The sequence below is a fragment of the Apodemus sylvaticus genome, chromosome 17, assembly GCF_947179515.1.
Source record: "Apodemus sylvaticus chromosome 17, mApoSyl1.1, whole genome shotgun sequence".
In the NCBI taxonomy this organism is placed as follows: domain Eukaryota; kingdom Metazoa; phylum Chordata; class Mammalia; order Rodentia; family Muridae; genus Apodemus; species Apodemus sylvaticus.
Window position 1 is genome coordinate 5,579,127 of NC_067488.1, and position 19,794 is coordinate 5,598,920.

Sequence of the window (19,794 nt, forward strand, 5' to 3'; positions counted from 1 at the left end):
CTCTCTCTCTCTCTCTCTCTCTCTCTCTCTCTCTCTCTCTTCCCCCCCCCACCTTGTATAATCCAAGAATATGATAGAATTTCTGTGGAATTCTCAATATCAAGCCCTCAGTCAATTCTGCACTCTTTGATCTCCACTCCAATGTTGAAAATTCCAGAAAAAAAAAATGCATCTCACAGACACCTTGGAGGAAGCCATGAGAGACCACTTGACAACCCGTGTGATGTTCCTGGGGGCTGTCTGTTTACATTGTTAACTGTAGGCTACCCCAGCACGCTTAATCAACCTTTGCTGCAAGGAGTTAATTCCAGAAATGGGGGATGGGAAGGGTTAGTGCACACTCGACAATCTCATCTTCCGAAACTCTCAGACCTAGTTTATGTGCAGGGACATGCATGAGCTGCACACAGGCTAGTCCGAAACCAAGCATTCAGGTACCATAACTGCGGAGATGATGTTTCCCCTTTAACAACTAAAAGGGACTCTGGTAAAATTTACTAACCAGAATTATGAAACCCTGAAAACTTAGAGCCTTCAATGTTTTCTAATGTAAGACAAATCTTCCTCTCAATTAAGCCGGTATCCATATCACAATAGACTGTATGAGAGACCACTCTAACACCTCCCCAAGGAGGGACTGAGCACAGATCGTGTCTGTATTTCTCCCGTGGAAGGAGGAAAGAGGGTTCCCTCGCTAGATATAAAAGCAAAGTACCAAAGGACCCTGCAATCTATCATTTCTCAAAGAACAAAGATAGCATTCCACCAGGCCATGGCCACTGTGAGGTGTGGCACTGTCATGAACTGCGTCCTGTAGGGCTGCCCCTGATGGAGGCCTGGGGACATGAAATGCTTTCCCGTTAGCCCGGCAACAGAACTCCTCAGAGTTGGGTGTGGGCCACTGTTCTGGCAGCAGATTGTGGCACAGGCTGCCAACCTCATGCCAGTTTGGCAGGAACAAACCCAGTGTCGCCTGAAACTGCTACAGATGTAATAATATCTGACAAGAGGCTGATTGGACAGTGCACAACGCGATTTCCTCTAATTAAGGCACTCTCAAGAAAAAACCCAAAATAGCCGCAGAGCTCTGTCAGCAAAGCAATCACTGGTGTTGGTTATCTGTGGACTTTTGCTAGATATAAAAGAGGCTGAGCCTCTGTGGGGAGCTGGACTAGCTGTTAGGGAATCTATACATCAGCACTGCAGCAGAAGTCGGAGATGACAAAGACATGAGGCGAGTAGGGGGGCAGAGTCTGCTGCTTACAAGCTGCGGGCATCTCCTCAGGTGGGGGAACAGCAGCATGTAGGCTGGAGGACCTGCTGCCCGGTCGATCTAAGGGAAGGTGAGTGTGAGTGAGTGAGTGGGAGTGAGTGTAGGACCGTGTGAGAGTGTAAATGCATGTGTGTGTATATGTGTGTATATGTGTGTGTATCTATGTGTGTGTGTATGTGTGTGTCTGTGTTACACAGCTTTGTAGAAGAATCAAATGAAGAATCCTATAGTAGCTTGAAGTCCACTGCCCATGGTCTGGGGTGTTAACTCATCCTGAATCAGTCTGTCTTTACCCGGGGCCATTCTATCCATTCTTTAACGTCTTTAACAAGCAGAGCACGCCCACTCCTTTATATGGGTACCACATGACCGTCCCTCTATTGACCTCCATTACACTTTAGCATCAATACTAGGAGGACATGAGTACAGAGAGACAGGGAGACCTTATATACATAGCTATAGATGGTATAAATATTGTAATGTCTATTATTAGGAGGTTCAGTACCTTTCCTTCCCAATATTACTGCCTGTGTACAGAACTAAAAATAAGTGTGTCTTCTTGAACTTTTCTTCTCATTCACTGCATTATTTCAGTTGTCAAGGAAGCAACTTCTAGAACCATCCAGACTGCACAAGGTTAAGTGCCTACAAGTCTGGGCATCCTTCCTTCTTTCCATTTCTTGTCTCTGTCACATGTAGTTTTCTTTTCCACGAAAGATGTCAGTAGTGAAGGTAATAGACGGGTTGATCTAGCTGAACCTCCTCACAACTAAAGCTCATTCTCCGATGAGACCAGCTATTGTATGTATGCTGGTAGGTAGCCCGTGTTGGTTTAGTATCCATGTCCAGTTCCGCATCAATACTGATTGGCATTGCAGTAAGAATATACTTTCTTTAACGATGAAGTTTACCAGGCTCTCCTGCAGCTACGAGTGACCACTGAGATTAAGCAGAAGTCACTGGCCCACGCAGCTAGCACCAGTCTTTACCTGAGCTAACACAGCTATGACGATGACACATGGACTGTGTTCTTTTCTAGCTACTTGCTTAGAACACACATGATGATGTCCAAATGAACAAAATACATTAAACCATCTTAATGGGCATTGCTAGAACTACGTGACTTGGGTCTCTGGCTGAGAGGGCATGCGTTGAAAACCTTAGCACTCACAAAGAAGAGCAAGAGGGAGTTGTTCTATGGAATCCAGATTTCATAGCCTGCTCCTTTCTGCCACCAAGGGGGGCCATATAAAAATAGGAAACTGAGATAACTACAAAATGAATCTTTATTGAAAGTTAAGAAAATAATGGTAGGTGAGCACACACCTACTGTTCCATGACAAGACACTCAAAGTCAGGAAGATTTGAGAGCTGGGAGCCCTTTGCAAGAGCCTTGGCAGAGGCGTGGGTCCCCTTGCTAGCACCATGTTTTTTGTGCTAGGTTTTACAGCGTCAGATGCAGCTTCACACAGGAACCTGTTTCTTTCTTTCTTTCTTTTTTTTGATCAAAACATTTATTTACTTTTTTGTTATAAAAACAAAAATAAATCCAAGCAGATAATGAAATAAACATGTTCTTTAAAGTATCACGTCCTGGTTTCTCTGTCCTAGACTATGGTAGATTCCATGGTAAAGGTTCCTGGTACATTCCTGGAAGCTATGAGGTCTCCATCTTGTAACCATGCTTCTCCAGCTCAGCGCGTAACTGATTGGAGAAGTCATCTTCTACATTGTCATCATCCCAATTATCCTCCCAAACATGTGCATCTTCATCTTCATCTAAGCCAGCCCAGTCTTCCGCAGGAAACTCCTCGAACTCGTCATCCTCTTCCAGGAGACCCAAGTCGACAGGCTGCTTCTTCTCGGACATCGCGCTGTGCCAAGCCCCACACCGCACAGACTGGCCGCAAAGTTAGAAGCCTTAGTGCTCATGAGGCGCCGAAACCCAAGAACCTGTTTCTTGACCATAGTGGAGAGAAAGGGAAGACACACGTCCTTATCTGTCTGTGCCTACTATATATCACACAATGCCACAGACATGGTAGCTTATGAAAAAGAAGCACTTCTCACAGGTGAGCATAGCGGTGCACACTTCTAATCCCAGCACTCAGAAAACAGAGGAGAAAGATCTCCATGGGTTCAGAGCCAGCGTTCACGTAGTAAGCTGCAGGCCAGGGAGACTGTCTCAACACTAAACAACAATAGTAGCCATTTCTCACAACTCTAAGGATAAAACATCCTTAAATGAACCTCCACACAGCTAAAGCTCATTTTCCAATCTAATATCACTCATTGTAAAGTTGTCCGTGAACACTCTCAGATTCAGTGCTTGGGGCCCAGAAGCAGTCCTCCAGTAGGCAAATGGCTTCCTTTAGAAAGACACTAAGTTCAACCATGTTCCAGTTCACTGTGTTCCAGTCATTCCCCTGCACTCCTGCCTCTAACCTTGTCCCTTCACAACTGGGTTTCAGCACATGCACTTGGGGGTAACAAACACAGAGAGGCAGACCACATCAGTGGGCTTATCCACAAACCCTTTTGAAGAGGAAGCACCTGAAACAGTATTGTTAGAAGAGAGAGCTGAGCTTCTGAGAGCTGGAGAGTCAAAGCTCAAAGGACGAAGGAAAATAAGACGCTTTAAACATGTGTACAGGTGGCAATCGTTCAGTTAAAGTGAACAGGCTGACTGTGAGAGAATTTAAATGTCTTAATTCTGTGTCTTATGCCCTAGGGTATTCTCACATAGAATTACCTTCACAATATTTTGATATGAACTATCCTAATCTTATTACCAGAAGTACATGCAACTATTAAAAAATAGAAATAGTGATTATGTAAAATACTACTCCTCAAGCATTCAAGTGCTTAAGAACCACTCTCGTTAATCTTCTGAAATGAGGATTTGGCTCATTAAGTCTGAGGTAGGATCTGCAATGCTACATCTCCTTTTCCAGTTTCACGTTGCCACCCCTCCACCACCCTCAAGATCGGGACCTTGTGCCTGCTGGGCAAGTGCTCTACTCCGGTGCTGTGTACAACGCAGCCCACGCTTCTGCATTTCTAGTGGGTTCTCTAGCGATGCTGTTTGGGTGGCTTCAGAATGACTACTCAAGTGAACTGAGATGACAGGCATGGAATAGAGGTAGCTCGTGCCTATAATCCCAGCACTGGAGAGATTAAGATAGGACTACCTGTGCTAAACAATGAGCTCTGGGGCAGCCTGGGCTACTCATGAGACCTTGTCTGAAAACAAGGGCAAGAAGGAGGCAGGAAAGGTGTAGGAGAGTCAAGGCTATCACTCCCCAGTGATGAATACATCTTTCAGCTATGTCTGGAATTGGAATGACACGCCCTCTGGAATACACACCCCCTTAGCTCCTTGGTCATTAGCAATGATCTTCAGGACCTTTCCTTTCGAAAGGCTCTTCTGTGGAGCTGGGATCTGTAGTGTCTGTTCTGTTGCCTCATTCTTGACTATTTCCATTTGTCTCTTTCAATATCTCTTTGATTCTTTTTTTTTCTTTTACAAAAACATTTCTGGTTGGGAAAAGCACACCTTTCTTTTTCCCTTACCCCAGACCAAGGAATAACCTCTCCCATCATGCCCCTTCCACCATAGGCATGAATTTCCTGAGTGTAAACAAAGTAGATTGTCAAATACAAAAACCCAGGGAAAGATTAAGATGTGAACCTTCAGTTTGTCTATTAAGCTTTAGGTTGTGATTTTTTTTTTATTGGTTTCTTTTGATTCAAGCTTTGTTCCTTTCTTATTGGCATTTTTTTTTTTTTGGATTTGTTTTTTTCTGAGACAAGATTTCTCTGTATGCCCTGGGTGTCCTGGAACTCAGTCTGTAGACCAGGCTGGCCTCAAACTCAGAAATCTGTCTGCCTCTGCCTTTCAGAGTGCTGGGATTACAGGCGTGCGCCACCACCTCCCGGCCTCTTATTGGCATTTTTATCTACAACCAACATTTTCCTTTTATGTAAGTGATTCTTTAAATGCTATAAAACAGCTTTCCAGTATGACATGGAAAGTTGTGATGAATATCACTCTTATAACCAATAAAGTCATGCCTCGATTTAAGCCCATTAGAAGGCAATGATGACAAGGTATTTATAAGAATTAACATACAATAAGTGACATGCCTCTCCAAGGAGAAAAGAACCACAAAAACTGTCACTCTGGCAGGACATAGCAGGAAAAGAAGGCTATCAGAAACACAAGAAAGAAATAACTAAAAAAAATAGGGAAAAAAAAGGACAAGTGTGGGCTACTTTGCAGCAGGGAATTGCTGGGAGCCTCAGACCATGACTCTATACTCTCCTCTCATACTTCCCCCCATGGATCTGAAATGCTACTCATGAGAAGGATTAAGGGCAAAGAGAGAAACTAGAGAATGTATCTCCCTGTAGTTGGATACAGGAAAGAAACACCATCTTTCCCCTGAACCATTTCATGGTGATCCACAGCTTTCAAACACTGCAAGAAGAGCAGACTGCCTCCTTAGACCCAGGGTTTGCATGGAACAGCCTTGGGAATGGACAAAAGCAAAAGCTTACCGCCTGCCCAGCGGGAGAACAAGTGTCTAAGCATTCACACAAAGAAAAAGGCCACAGAGGAAGAACTGGGCAACTCTCCAAACACCCATAACAACAAGGCAGAGATCCACCTGCTTCACACTGACAAAGCCCTGTCTCAGAGCCCAGACACAGAGTCTGGGCTGGAACTACCACCATCACCTCCACAGCTTCTCCCTCAGCAGAGCAAAGGCACGCCACTACTAGAGAGGAGTGTCCAGAAAGATTCCTCATGCAGAGTAGCTATACTGTAGGTCAGCCGGCAGCTAAGGATGGAGCTCAGACACAGAATGGTGGCATACTGGGCCCAACCAGGCAAAGGCAATTACTCCAAAGTTTTCCACTGGAGAACTTTGGAGGCAGCAATTACAGAAATTATGAGCCGAATTTCACCCAAACTCGTCACTAACTACTCGTGTTGGTAAACTTCAGTGAGACTGACTTGGCGTTCACACCAGCAGCCAACAGTGCAGTGCCCAGCATTGTCTACTGCTCCTCTACAAACACTGTCCCACACTTGGTGAAAATGACAGTATACGTGAAAGAACAGAGAGAGAAAAGCCAATCAATTGTCAGTATAAAGGAAGCAATGACTAAGTGTAGATGGCCCCTACGCTGGAACACATGGAGACTTCAAGAACAGTTGTAATATGTTAAAGACATAAAGGAGGCAAGCACCAATGGAGTACTCTATGGATGCTGGGATCTAGACAAGGACCAAATGGGAATTCCAGAAAGAAAAAGCAGCATCATATGTGAGAGAGTTTGCTGGGCACATACCTGTACTCCAGTATTTCCCAGGTGGGGCCAGAACTGTCAGCCTAATGCCAGTCTGGGCTACTTAGTGTGTCGTCATGAGGGAGAAATAAAAAAAAAAGCCTTAAATTAATGAATCATGAGTTCAAAATAGGTCTTCAGAGTTAAAAAGGAAAAGAATGTGGAGTCTCACTCCTCCTTTCTCTTCTCTTCCTCCCTGTCCTCTCTCTCTATTGAGACAAAACCTACTTAGTTCATGTAGACTCAAACTCATAGCAATCCTACTGCCTCAGCATCCTGAATGCTGGAATCACAGGCATGAACCACTATGCACAAATGAGTTTCTTCTTTCTGCAATCTTCTTCTTTTTTCTTGTCCTATTAAAACATTTTGAGATAGTTTTAAGTTTTTTATTGTTTTTATGTGTATAAGTGTTTTGCATGCATTGTGTGTCTATTCACACATGCATGTCTGGTGCCTTCATGGGCAAGAAGAAGGTGTCAGAGCTCCTGGAACTGGAGACTGGAGTTATAGAAGATTGTGAGCTGCCACGTAGGTGCTGGGAATGAAACCCAGGTCTTCTGGGAGAGCGGACAGTGCTGTTAACCACTGAGCCCTCCAGCTCTTAAATACAGTTCATATATATAGTGGGCTTCTAATCTTAAGTACTTTATGACCTCGAGATCTCAGTCTGAACATTCAACCATTGTTTGAAAAATGAAAAAGGAACTGGGCAGAGGCAGGTAGATCACTATGACTAATATTGGTCTACCTAGTGAGTTCCAGGACAGACAGACAGACAGACAGAGACAAAGGCCTTCACTGTGACTCCATTTCCTTATCTGTGTTACAGGCATATAGGATTAGTTGACATATTTTGCCCCGTGCCCCAGCAGGAAAGAAATGACATGCTTAGATCAGGGCTTTAATGAAGGGGACCGTTTACAAGGTGTAGAAAGGCGGTGTTGGTACTTCCTGCTAGAACTTTAATTCTCATGATTATTTGGGAACAGAATTAAGTTCTGCTACACGGGAACAAATGTCTGAGTGTTTATTCCCAAGACCCAAGGAAATCCACCAGAATGTGGTTTCCCATCACCCAGTGTGCTTGCTACGTGATTTTTTTCTCACTGGACCCCTACCAATATAGTGGTATTCTGTTATGAGCTAGTACAGAGATTTGAATGAGAAATGTCCTTGTGGGCTCCCGTATCTGAAGATTTGATGACCAGTTGGTAGGTCCTGTTTGGGAGCATTGTCACCGAACCTTTAGGACATGAAATCTTTCTGGAGGAAGGATTCCCGAGGGACACACTTGCAGGGTTTGTAGCCTGGCCTTACTTCCTGTCCTTTCTCTGCGTCCTGTATGTGAATGAGAATGTCATCCGCTGGCTTCCAGCTTCTGCCATTGTGTTGTCCTCGCCTGTTGACACAACATCCCCAGAGTGGCGGAGTCTAGCCCTCTGGAAGTCAAAATAAACCGTTTCTTCCTTTTGTTACTTTCAATCATTGTGTTTTATCACACCAAACAGACAAGGAACTAATCCAGAAAGTGTTGTTCATTTCTTGACAGCAGTAACCCCTAACACACACTGTAGTTATCAATTTAGATGATCTAGAATCACTGGGGAGACAGGCTTCTGGGCACATCTGTAAGGAGCTGTCTAGAGTGGTTATACTCTGGGCATGTCTGTGCAGGACTATCGAGATTCCCTTAAACGGTGAGTACGTCTGTGCAGAGTTATTGTGAGCTAATTAAGATGAAGAGACCCACCCACTGCAGGCTTCACCCTTCTGTCTGCTGGGATCCCATTGGGATAGAAGATTTAAGTAAACCGAGCACAGGCACTCACCGATACGTTGAGTCACACTGCCTCCTACTCTTACCAGCATGGCATTGTCACCTTGATGAACTATAACCGGGAGCATGAAGAGAAATAGACTCTTTCTTCCTTATGTTGCTTTGCTCAGAACGTTTTAATCATAGCGAAAAGAAAAGTGGTTCCTATTCCCTCTGACCCAGTGCCTTCCCCTTTTCTGGAAGCAAGATCTTGCAAGACCAATGGTCACCACCTCAAAACCCAGTACTAATAAATAATGAAGAAAAGACTCTTGAATTGCAAGCCAGGTCCTTAGCATTTCAGAACATAAACAAGAAAATATGGATTCCTACTTCCCTCCCTCATCCTTGCACACACATCCTGACTCACCAGCCTCCTTTGTCTGTGAACACACATCCTGACCAGAATGATGACTCTTTAAAACAGGAGGATGAAGAGAACTGCAGGACCCCACACACAGCAGATCTCCCAATTTTTTCCCACAAATCCAGTGTGGTTAAGTATTAAGTGCCAGTGGGTAAGGCAAGGCCATTCCTCTCTCGCTCACACCTCCTTCTAAGGCTCCCATTCCTTCCCTCGTGCGGGCTGCTGCCCTGCTATACTTTCATGGGTGCCTTCTTTCCAGTACCGACCAAGACCCACGAACATCCAGGACTTACTGAACCACACAGGTCCAGGAAAGTATAAGTCTCATCATTTGAAGATTCAGGGATCCTTTGCAAAATTTTCCTTGCACACATAACTGCTTTCGCAGGAGCTCGGCTCATCGCCAGCACTGAACAAACTGACAGCAGTCCCCAGCACCTGTCATGTCCTGAATGGAGAAGTGATGCTTGCTGCAGAACATTCCTGGAACCATTATGCTGATGCACAACTATGAGCAAGGCCATTAGAGAGATGTCATACTGAGCTGCCAAAGGCTCTCAGAATAGTGGGGAGTCATGCTGGGTTAGCGCGAACCCCCATCTGGAAAGAAGCAAAAAATAAGTTTCCCTAGAAAAGCACTTGTTGTCTTCCCAATGACTCGGATTAATTCCTAGATGCTCTATCAAGTAGAGGAAGACTCCAACTTTTAGCAAATAGCAGAAAGGAAGAGGGAAGTAGAAATCTGACCATTCTCTGCAGGGGTTCAGCTGGGGCAGGGAGCTGACCAATCAGCCAACCGGAAGACCAGGGAGCTGACCAATCAGCCAACCGGAAGACCAGGGAGCTGACCAATCAGCCAACCAGAAGACCAGGGAGCTGACCAATCAGCCAACCGGAAGACCAGGGAGCTGACCAATCAGCCAACTGGAAGATAGATCGTTACTACGTGACTTAAACTCTTTGCGGATGACAATTTTCCCCAGGAGTTTGGGTTAAGATCATTATTGAGATCCCTTCCAACTCTCAAAATATGTGACTCTCAAACTGGGAAAAAGACTTTCAAGTTCAGAGTCCAAGGACTAGACATTAAAGACTGGAAAGCAAATGCCCTGCCATTATCAGCCGACGTGCTTCCCACCTGACAAAGAACAGAGACGTTCTATACACCCGCTTGGCCTGATGCCTGACTAAGTCCCCAGCAGATTCTCACCTCAGCTTTGGATGATGCCGTACAGATCGGCCACCCCATGCATTCCGAGACCTCCGAGCCTGCCATAAAAGGCTCTCTCCTTTGTAACATTATCCAGCGCCGTTCCTACTGCCCTGTCTAGTTCAGCTGCTGACCCAGCTCAAGATGAGAACATTACAACTAGATATTTTGTCTAAGTCTAACTGCTGTTGTGTCCTTATAGCGAAGAACAAACGCCAGATGTTGACTCGTGGATTTCATGGGAAACCGAATGGGAAGAAAACAGAACATGGCAAGCTTCATTGTAAGATTTAATTCTTAAAAACAAAACAAAACAAAACAAAACAAAACAAAACAGAAAACCCCATCCTCTAAAAAGGCCAGAAATAACATATTTTCAAATCTTACAAAGTCTTTCAAACACATGCAAAAAGTCTGTCATGAGTCATTCCAAGTCACGCAATCTGTTAGTTGTAAAATGCAAACACTCTTTCATAAATAGTTCTCATGCCTCCAATTCCCTCAGTATATACCATGTTAACATATCAAGGATATTCAGTCAGAACATTATCAACCCCAGGAAACACTAACTATTGGGCTACTTCATAACACCAGGCCGGCTCTCCCGTAAGCACTGAGTGAGTACTTACGGGCACACTGAAGTACCATCCCTTGATGGAGTCAGCTTCTCTTCTTCCTGCCTCTTCATCACATAAGACAAAAACCTTTGCATCCTGTGATGTTCCTCCTACAGCAGCTTTTGATAAGAAAATTCTGTAGCATGTGCCTACTGAGCAACCCAGTCCCCCAACCACAGTGTCATAGTGTAATGTCAAGACTTTTTGTAAGCAAGAGTGTTTGTTCATGTAGAGTATAATAAAAGAGGTGCAGAGGAACCCTGTGAATCCATAGGTGTCAGTTCTGAAGGCTCAAAATACCACGAACTAGATGATTTTGTACATTTGTAATTTAGAGGGCTTTCCCATCATAAACAATAAGCATGAACCCACTGTGTTTATTTATTCATAGGTAATTTCTAGCTGGAACAAGAGAACAAGGACACACATACATCACACTGTTTTTAGGTACTCATCCTCTGCCACTGGTCTCTGTTAGGATTCTGTCTAAGCTCCACCCCACCATTACCTGGCAACAGCCACGTAGGCCCCTCCCCACCATTACCTGGCGAGAGCCAGGTAGGCCTGGCCTACTATAAAGGGGGCTGCTCAGCCCTCCTCTCTCTCTTACTCTCTTATTCCTCTTGCTCCTCTTATCTCTCTCACTTCTCTTACTCTCACTTCTCTGTGGCCCCTCTTGGGCTCTCCTCCCCTCTCCCCTCTCTCTACGTGGTCATGGCCAGCCTCTGCTTCTCTACTCTCTCCTTCTCTCTGCCTCTACTACCCCCTTAACTCCCATCCCATGCCCTGAATAGACTCTATTCTATACTATGCCGGTGTGTGTGTGTAGTCCCTCGGGGGAAGGGATGCTTTGGCCTGGGCCCGCTGGGGCACCCCCTTCCCTCACGCTGCTGTATACCATGTTCTCTAGCCTCTTTCTCTTTATGATCACAACAGTCTCTCCTCAGAATCCAGCACCATGACTACAAGTTATAGGCATTTGTAAAAGCTAGATGAACATGTGACTCAATAGCTTAAGAAAGAAAGAAAGAAAGAAAGAAAGAAAGAGAGAGAGAGAGAGAGAGAGAGAGAGAGAGAGAGAGAGAAAGAAAGAAAGAAAGAAAGAGAGAGAGGAGGGAGGGAGGAAGGAAAGAAACAAAAAACCCAAAGAAACAAAGAAAGAAAACTGACCATTTCTTAAGGTCAAAGGATTTACCAAGTAGAGAAAGAAACAGAAAGCAGATCAAAAATTTTAAATCTCTACAGGCAACTTCTTTTTTAGGTTAAGCCCAATTAAATTGCCTTTGTTGTAGGGCAAATCTTGTCTGATGCTAATGTGTGACTGAGCACATGCATACATTTTCCCACTCTGTTTATTTATAATTTTATTTGCAGGGGTCTTTGCAGCCTTAATGGGCTTTGGTGGTTTATTTTAGGCATATTTAAGCACAGCCCAATTCAGTGAAATGTATTCTAGTGATAATTAGCTCAATCCCGAGTGTACAATGAAGTATACATAAATTTCTTTGAGGGAAGAAATTTAAATATAGATCAGATGTGACTACACTGAAACTCTTTGAGAAATCCATAAAGATTGGTTCTATAGATTTACCAAGAGAAACTAATGTATGATAAGGACCTTGGGAAGGACCTAGTGCTAGAAGTCTATTGTCACTCACCAGCACTTTCAGTTCCAGCCTTCTGGGCAGATAATGCTATTGCGTTCCTTCCCTTGAAAGAACAACCGAGCATGCATAGCATTCCAGGTTCTCCTGATGCTCATCTGTGAGCATGAAGACCTCCATGTTCCAGGTTCTCCTGAGGCTCATCTGTGAGCATGAAGACCTCCATGTTCCAGGTTCTCCTGAGGCTCATCTGTGAGCATGAAGACCTCCATGTTCCAGGTTCTCCTGAGGCTCATCTGTGAGCATGAAGACCTCCGTGTTCCAGGTTCTCCTGAGGCTCATCTGTGAGCATGAAGACCTCCATGCCTCCTGCACTTATTCACTTGAACAAGACCCTTTGTAGAGAAAACAGCAGGGCTATAACTACCAGGTCAAGCCCGTGCCTTGGGTTGCTCTTCTGGTGAACGTCTACTGCCCTGGACTAACTGCCAGATTTCACTAGTTATTCATATTTTCTGTAAATATCTCCCCACCAGAAATATCCTGATTTAGATAATAGACCTCGGATCTGCTAAAATCCTCTTCAGATAGTCTAAGGCACCAGAACAGAGGCACAAGAATGGATGTTATTTTCTCTTCTGAAGAGAAAGGACTAAGTGTGGCTTGTCCCTGGGGCCTAGATATCCCAAGGGGAAAAGTCACATTTAGGGCTCACCTTGTGAAATAAATCAGTAGGAAAACCTAATGCTGACTGGTATCTGTGAGGAAAGAAGAGAAACAGACCTGAGACCGTGATAGCACTTCTTACAAAGCCCCTGCCGGCCTTTCAACTTGACTTCCAAGCTCTTGAGTCTCAGGCTGCAGAGAAGGGAGCAGGAAAGAGCCTGGTCTGTTTGAAGCCCCAGGATTAATGTTGGCTGAACATTTCTAGTCCATATCAGTCTTGAAACTATCTCAGAATTCTCACTGGAGACCAGGGAGAAAACCTCGGAAAGGTCAGCTCTCTTCGGAGCAGAAGAGAGGAGCCCGGAGCTAAGTGGATAAAGGCAAATTTCTGGGATTAGCAAGAAGGAGAAGATGCATTAAAACATGGTCCCATCTCCCAGTTCCAGCTCACAGACTTGAAAACCATCAGACGGACATGTTGCAGTTAAGGGCCTAAAAGGATACGTGCGATGACTCAGAAGGTAAGAGTGCTTGCCCATAAGACTGATGACCTGAGTTCAACCCCTGGTACCCACATGATGAAAGAAGAGAAGCAGCTCTCATAAATTATCCTCTGACTTCCATTAGCATGTGTGTGCATGTACATACATACACACTAGATGATAGATAGATAGATAGATAGATAGATAGATAGATAGATAGATAGATACTTAGATATATAGATACATAGACTATAGATAGACAAATAGATACTTAGATATATAGATACATAGACTATAGATAGACAAATAGGCAGAGAGACAGACATTATTTGAATTTCTTTTAAAAAGAAAGAACTTAAAGAGACATAATGGATCTAGTAGAATCCAGATCAAAAAACAGTTTGGGGAAATCTGAATATTTTTGATGGTTTTGTGAAATTACTACTTGCTTCTTAGGTAACAATAATGCTAACATGTGATGTTTGTGGGGGGAGTTCCATTTGGGGAAAAGTATACAGAAATAGGGTGAAGTATAATGATTTCCTTAAAGCCTACTCAAGCAACTCTAGAACAGAATTTGAAAATTTGTAGGTAAATCTTGCTTAAACACAAGCTTAAATTTTATGTATGTATGTATGAATGTATGTATCTATGTGTGTATGTATGTATGCATATATACATGTATTGTGTATGTATGCATGTATTATGCTTGTATGTATGTGTGTATGTATGCATGTATTATGCTTGTATGTATATGTGTATGTATGCATGCATGTATGTATGTGTGTGTATGTATGTATGTATGTGTGAATGTGTGAGTACATATCTGAAAGGACCCAAAAACAGTTGTAGCAAAATGCAGGGACTGTTAATCATTCTGTCAATTTCTCTGTAGACGAACTTTTAAAATACCAAGGAATTGAATATAATAGATAACAAATAAATTTTCTTTCACATGTGTACTGAATGTTTTGTACAGTACCAAGTATTTTCCTTTGAAGCTCTAAGGGGGAAACAATGGTCACAGGCCTCCATTAGGAGGGATTGTTATGAGCCCCAGAGAACCCAGCTTTCTGACAGGGAACTGGAGCTGCTGGGCAGTGAGTGTCACTAGGAAGACATTCAGAGAAGAATGAATACAAATGAGGGAGTTGAGTCCCCTAGTGTCCCCACCCAGCCCTCTCACTCTTTCTCCAGCTCCTTTGTCCATCATGTGAGCTACATCATCCTGTATCAAGTGACACAATTCACACATGAGTGTGATGTTGCCATACCTCCATCCACTTGTCCTAAAGGCAACCAGTCACTTTTCTATCTATGGGAATCGATCTGGTGATATTAGGTATAAATCGGGGCTGTGGGGGAGGGGAGGGTAATTGTCTTTGGCCGTGCTGTTCATACATCACGACAGGATGGCAAACATGTAAATGAAAGACAGCCACTGTTAACCAGAAAATAAAATGATACAAAGCAGCTGTTACCAAAAAACTTGTTTGGAATTAAAGAAATGATAAAGAAATTCCTTTGGAAGAATTGGGAAAGCATCATGGAGGAAAGAGAATTTCGTTTGGGCTTAAAATAGCAACTTCATATGTGGAAATAAAAGGCAGGATAATTCTAGTCAGAAGGAATTGGGTGAGAAAAGATCTGAAAAGGAAAGCATGGGCTGAGGGGGGGGGAGTAGAAAAATGTACTGTCACCCATCCCTAGATGATTCCAGAAGAAATATGAGGCAGTGGGTCTGAAGAGAGGACAGAGCCACAGGAGGAAGCCACACTTTACCATAGACAATAGGGAGTCTCTCCTCTCTCTCTCTCTCTCTCTCTCTCTCTCTCTCTCTCTCTCTCTCTCTCTCTCTCAGTGAAGCACTTGGTGACTGAGTTATTGTCCCAACCTTCTTAAAGGCTGTTAAGTCAGCAAAAGGATTTCTGGGGTCTATAGGCATGGAGAGTCAGCCATCTTTTACAGAGGGCTTCCTACCCCAAGAACATTCAGAAGTACAAATCCATATCACAAGCCACATATAACATATAACATCATACAACATCACCTACATACACCAAAAGCAATTGTCACAGACAATGATGTCACCAGCTATTAAACATGACCTTTGTTTTCTCTTGTGAGTTTTCTGTTTTATGTGCAGGGTCAAGTGTTACTTCTGTCAGTTTTGCTTCATAAACCTTTTCACAGCCCAAATGCCAGAGCATTGCATCACAGAAACAAAAACAAAAATGAGAGTTAAGAGGCTCAGAACTGTCCAAGTCAGAGAAGGAGAAACAGAAATAACATTTGAGATAAAGGAACAGCAGGCGACTGAATGGAGATGCAATCAGCTTCCTCTGAGGATGGGCAGTGACATTTCCTAGGCATAGTGAGTTTCAAATTCAGGTCTTTCTCTAGTACACAAAGGAGCCTGAGGCAATCACATGGTTAACAAGCTCTATTAGCTTTTCCCTAAAGGTTATCTATTAGTTTACACAGTGAATTTGGGAGGAAATGATGTTCTAGTAGCATTCACAATCTTATCCCAGATATTTGACTAGACAAGATTTCCTGCCTCATAGAAGAATAAGTCATTCTAGAGAGAACTATTAATATCAGGTCTTTCCGGAAAAGGTGTACAACACTGAGGAAGCAATCTCATTTCCAAAGGAGAATAGCCTATCAGTGCAAGAGCAGAAAGGTTTGTTTGGGGATACCGTGCCAGGATACAACCCATCAGAGTGGATGGTCATGGTGGCCGGAACTTGGTCACACTGCATTTTCAGTCAGGAAGCAGGGAGGTGCATGCTGGTGCCCTGCTTACTTCTCTTCAGCCCGAGAACCCAGTCCACTGATTGGCACTGCCCACATTTAGGGAAGGCCATTCCCACTCTAGATAATCCCTCACGGCACTGCCCAGAGATTTGTCTCTAAGGAGATTCTGGATTCCACCAAGTTGACAGTCATTATCAACCTCCACACCTGTGTCTCACAGATGTTCCTCCTATCTGGAGGTAGGCTGTGCTTTACCCACTCACTACCTGGGGATATTAAGTACCTCAAGACTTTGAAGTAAATGACAGAGGGTCCCTGGTAGTAAGGTGACTAGTCACAGTTCTTAAGGTAAAACAAGATTGCTGCTGACAATGGAGACACAGAGAAGAATGTCTAGAATCCAGAGGATTCTCTAGGCTGCTGTGTATTTCTTCCATGTGCAGTGGTAAAGTTGGTAGACTATTTTAATAGACCAATAAAATGGGTGACTAAAGACACAAACTCTTCAGCAATGAAGGCTTGTATGAAAATAAAAATTCTTGCCAACCAAGTATCTGGTAGGAAAGAACATGGGACTTGGTAAGGAAAAAAGAAGCACACACACACAGACACACACACACACACACACACACACATACACACACACACAAAACACACATGCATGCATACATACACACACATACAAACACATACATACACACATACACATACACACACACACATACACACACAGATGTGTGACACACACAAACACACATATATATCACATATACATCATATTGTATTAGACATGGTCATTAATATGTGCCCTATTTTTACTTATATGCCAAACCTATATCCGTGATGATTTTGTCATCTATTACAGAAGTAGAAACCATATCATCTACAGCGTTTCCTTCCTTTTATAGAACAGACATATTTATGTCTCCAGTTGAGGCTGTATAGCATTAGGCGTCTCTCGACTGTCAACTTGGTGGAATCCAGAATCTCCTTAGAGACAAATCTCTGGGCAGTGCCGTGAGGGGTTATCTAGAGTGGGAATGGCCTTCCCTAAATGTGGGCAGTGCCAATCAGTGGACTGGGTTCTCGGGCTGAAGAGAAGTAAGCAGGGCACCAGCATGCACCTCCCCGCTTCCTGACTGAAAATGCAGTGTGACCAAGTTCCGGCCACCATGACCATCCACTCTGATGGGTTGTATCCTGGCACGGTATCTCCAAACAAACCTTTCTGCTCTTGCAATGATTTAGGTCAGAGATCTCGTCACAGCACAATAAATAAGTAATGAAGCACCTGAATCCTTTACCTCTACCGTCATTTGGTTACAGAGAACCCCTCTTGAAGTTTCAGGCATGGCTTGGAAGAGAGCAATGTGGGAGCAGTGGACAGATGGCCACACAGCTCACTCAGGTCTTCAGGACCTCCTGCAGACTCGTGACTCACTTCCACTGGGTGAGAGACGCCAAAGCCCTTTGGTATATAGCATTAGCCAGACCCTGGTTTGATTCCCAATACTTGGGAGGGAAAACACTAAGAATCATTTTTTTCCTTTTCCTCTCCCTTTTTCTAAATTTGCAATTTAGACTTTCATTAAAAACTAAGTGGAGTATGTGGCATAGACTAATTTGTAAGAGGAACCATCACCAGAAACTGGGCACATGGACTGGTGGGTTGGTTCCTTGGCAGAAGCTTGCTGTTTCGTCCAGTTTGCATTTGACTGGAGGCTATGCATGGATGCAGAAGACACAAAGGGGCAATGGGCAGGGCCTTGGGTCTACAAGACCACAAAGCTGGCTTGTATGCCGTCCTTGCATCCCACTTGGTACATTAGCTGTGACAGAAGTGAACTGTGAACCAACAGAAAGCAGGGGTTGCCTTAGACTTGTGTGTCACCTACACTATCTGGTCCAGGAATAATTCAGTGTGTTTATCATTTTGTTTCATTCTTTTACTGTGTAAAAAGAATAAACACACAACATAAAATGTATGGTCTTAACCATTTGTTTTACATTTGTGTGTGTGTGTGTGTGTGTGTATCTACTTGCATGTACAAGTGAAAGGGTTAGCTCAGGAACTTTGGGAAGGTCATGGAACACTTGCCCCTCCCAGAAGGGAGAGGCTAAACTACACTGCTCAGACCACAGGGAGGTCCCTGCAGCTAGGAGAGGCCCAGAGTCATTCCAAGATTGGCCACCTACCTCATCCCCTAACAACCAATCAGTTTAAAGGTAACTCTGTTCTGCCAGTCACATTGTGCCTGATGGTGGCTGCCCTGAGGACTGTATAAAGGCCCTCACAGCCCGCTGCACGTGGTCATTCCCTCCCCACGTGCAGGGCGACCCAGCATGCTGGATCAAATAAAATTTATCTTGCTTTTTGCATCGCTTCCCTTGTCTGTGTTGTTCACTCAGCGGTCTCCGGTAAGTCAAGGCTCCCCGAGTCTTACACAAGTACATGCTCCACATTATATATGTAGGCATCAGAAGACAACTTTGCAGGAGTCAGTTCTCTTCTTCCGTGTGAGTTTTTGGAATTGAACTAAGTTCTCAGGCCGGGCAGCAAGTGCCTGTACCCACTGAGCCATCTTGCCAGCCCTGTCCCTGTCCCAACCATCCTTAAGCGCACAGGCCAGGAACTTCTGTATGTTCACTTCCGAAACGTCCTGCTACTACGAATCCAAATGTCTGTGCTCATAAGCTACTCCTTCCCTCCCTGTCCCTGGGAGCTATCATTCTGTGCTCCATCTTGTGAATGTAGCTACAGTAGACAAAACACGTTCAAGTTAAAACATAAACTAACAAGCCAGCAAATTAAAAAAAAAAACAAACTCATATACTTAAAAATCTTGGAGCTGGAAAAATCTTAAAAGCAATCTACTCTGAGGCCTGGCATGGGCCCCTACTTTTTCATCTTTAATTCGGTAACCTTTACTTCTTAGTAACATGGATTCTGCTGGAAGAGACCTAAAGGCTGCTGGGAAAGCAAGCCTTGCCACGGGTGGCTGCTTCCTATAATAACCACCTCTCCCCATATTAACCAAATGCCAACCATCTCTCTTTCAGTTAGGTGCAACTTCCAGATACTCCCTCCATAGCCCCCCGGGTCACATGTTGTGCTAGGCTAAAAGCACTTTTTTTTTCCTTGTACTTTACCCTGCAGTAAACAGCAAGATTCACGAAGACAAATTCAAAACACAAACAGAATATCAGCTTCAGCTGACATCCAGCACCCAGCGACAGCACACCGCATAGCCAGAGGTCTCCCAGGCCAGCGTCGATGACAGAAGTCAGGAAGTATCTAAGTCCTGGCGGCTGAGCGCTCTCCCTCCTGATCAGCTGTGCTTTGAAAAGGTAGTCCTCCTGCACCTGGTCAGGGACTACCGACAGCTCGCCTTTAGTTAGCTTTGCATCTCTTAATAAACCCAGAGGCTCTTTCCGGGGCACTCACAAGATTTATCACAACTGTGAGATGACAATTGCTGCTGACGAAACCTCATTCCCCAAAGTCCAGGGATCTGAAGTGATTGCTGAAGCTACTGGGGCAGGGTACTGACTTGGTTGTGTGCCATCGGTAGCACCATGCACCACGATCCCTTCCTTAACTAACTGCATGCATGACTTACATGAGAAATTCATACTGTCAC

The 19,794-nt window shown here is 44.1% G+C and overlaps 2 protein-coding genes across 3 annotated transcripts in view; both read right to left on the reverse strand.

The window, feature by feature from the left end:
* The window catches only part of Ncald (neurocalcin delta), a 445,096-nt gene that overhangs the window by 325,362 nt on the left and 99,940 nt on the right, over positions 1-19,794 (reverse strand). The gene's annotated exons all lie outside the window — the stretch shown is intronic.
* On the reverse strand, positions 2,802-3,186 carry LOC127667501 (26S proteasome complex subunit SEM1). The gene has a single exon (XM_052160543.1). It carries the CDS (start codon positions 3,141-3,143, stop codon positions 2,931-2,933), a length of 213 nt encoding a protein of 70 aa, XP_052016503.1. The 5' UTR covers positions 3,144-3,186; the 3' UTR covers positions 2,802-2,930.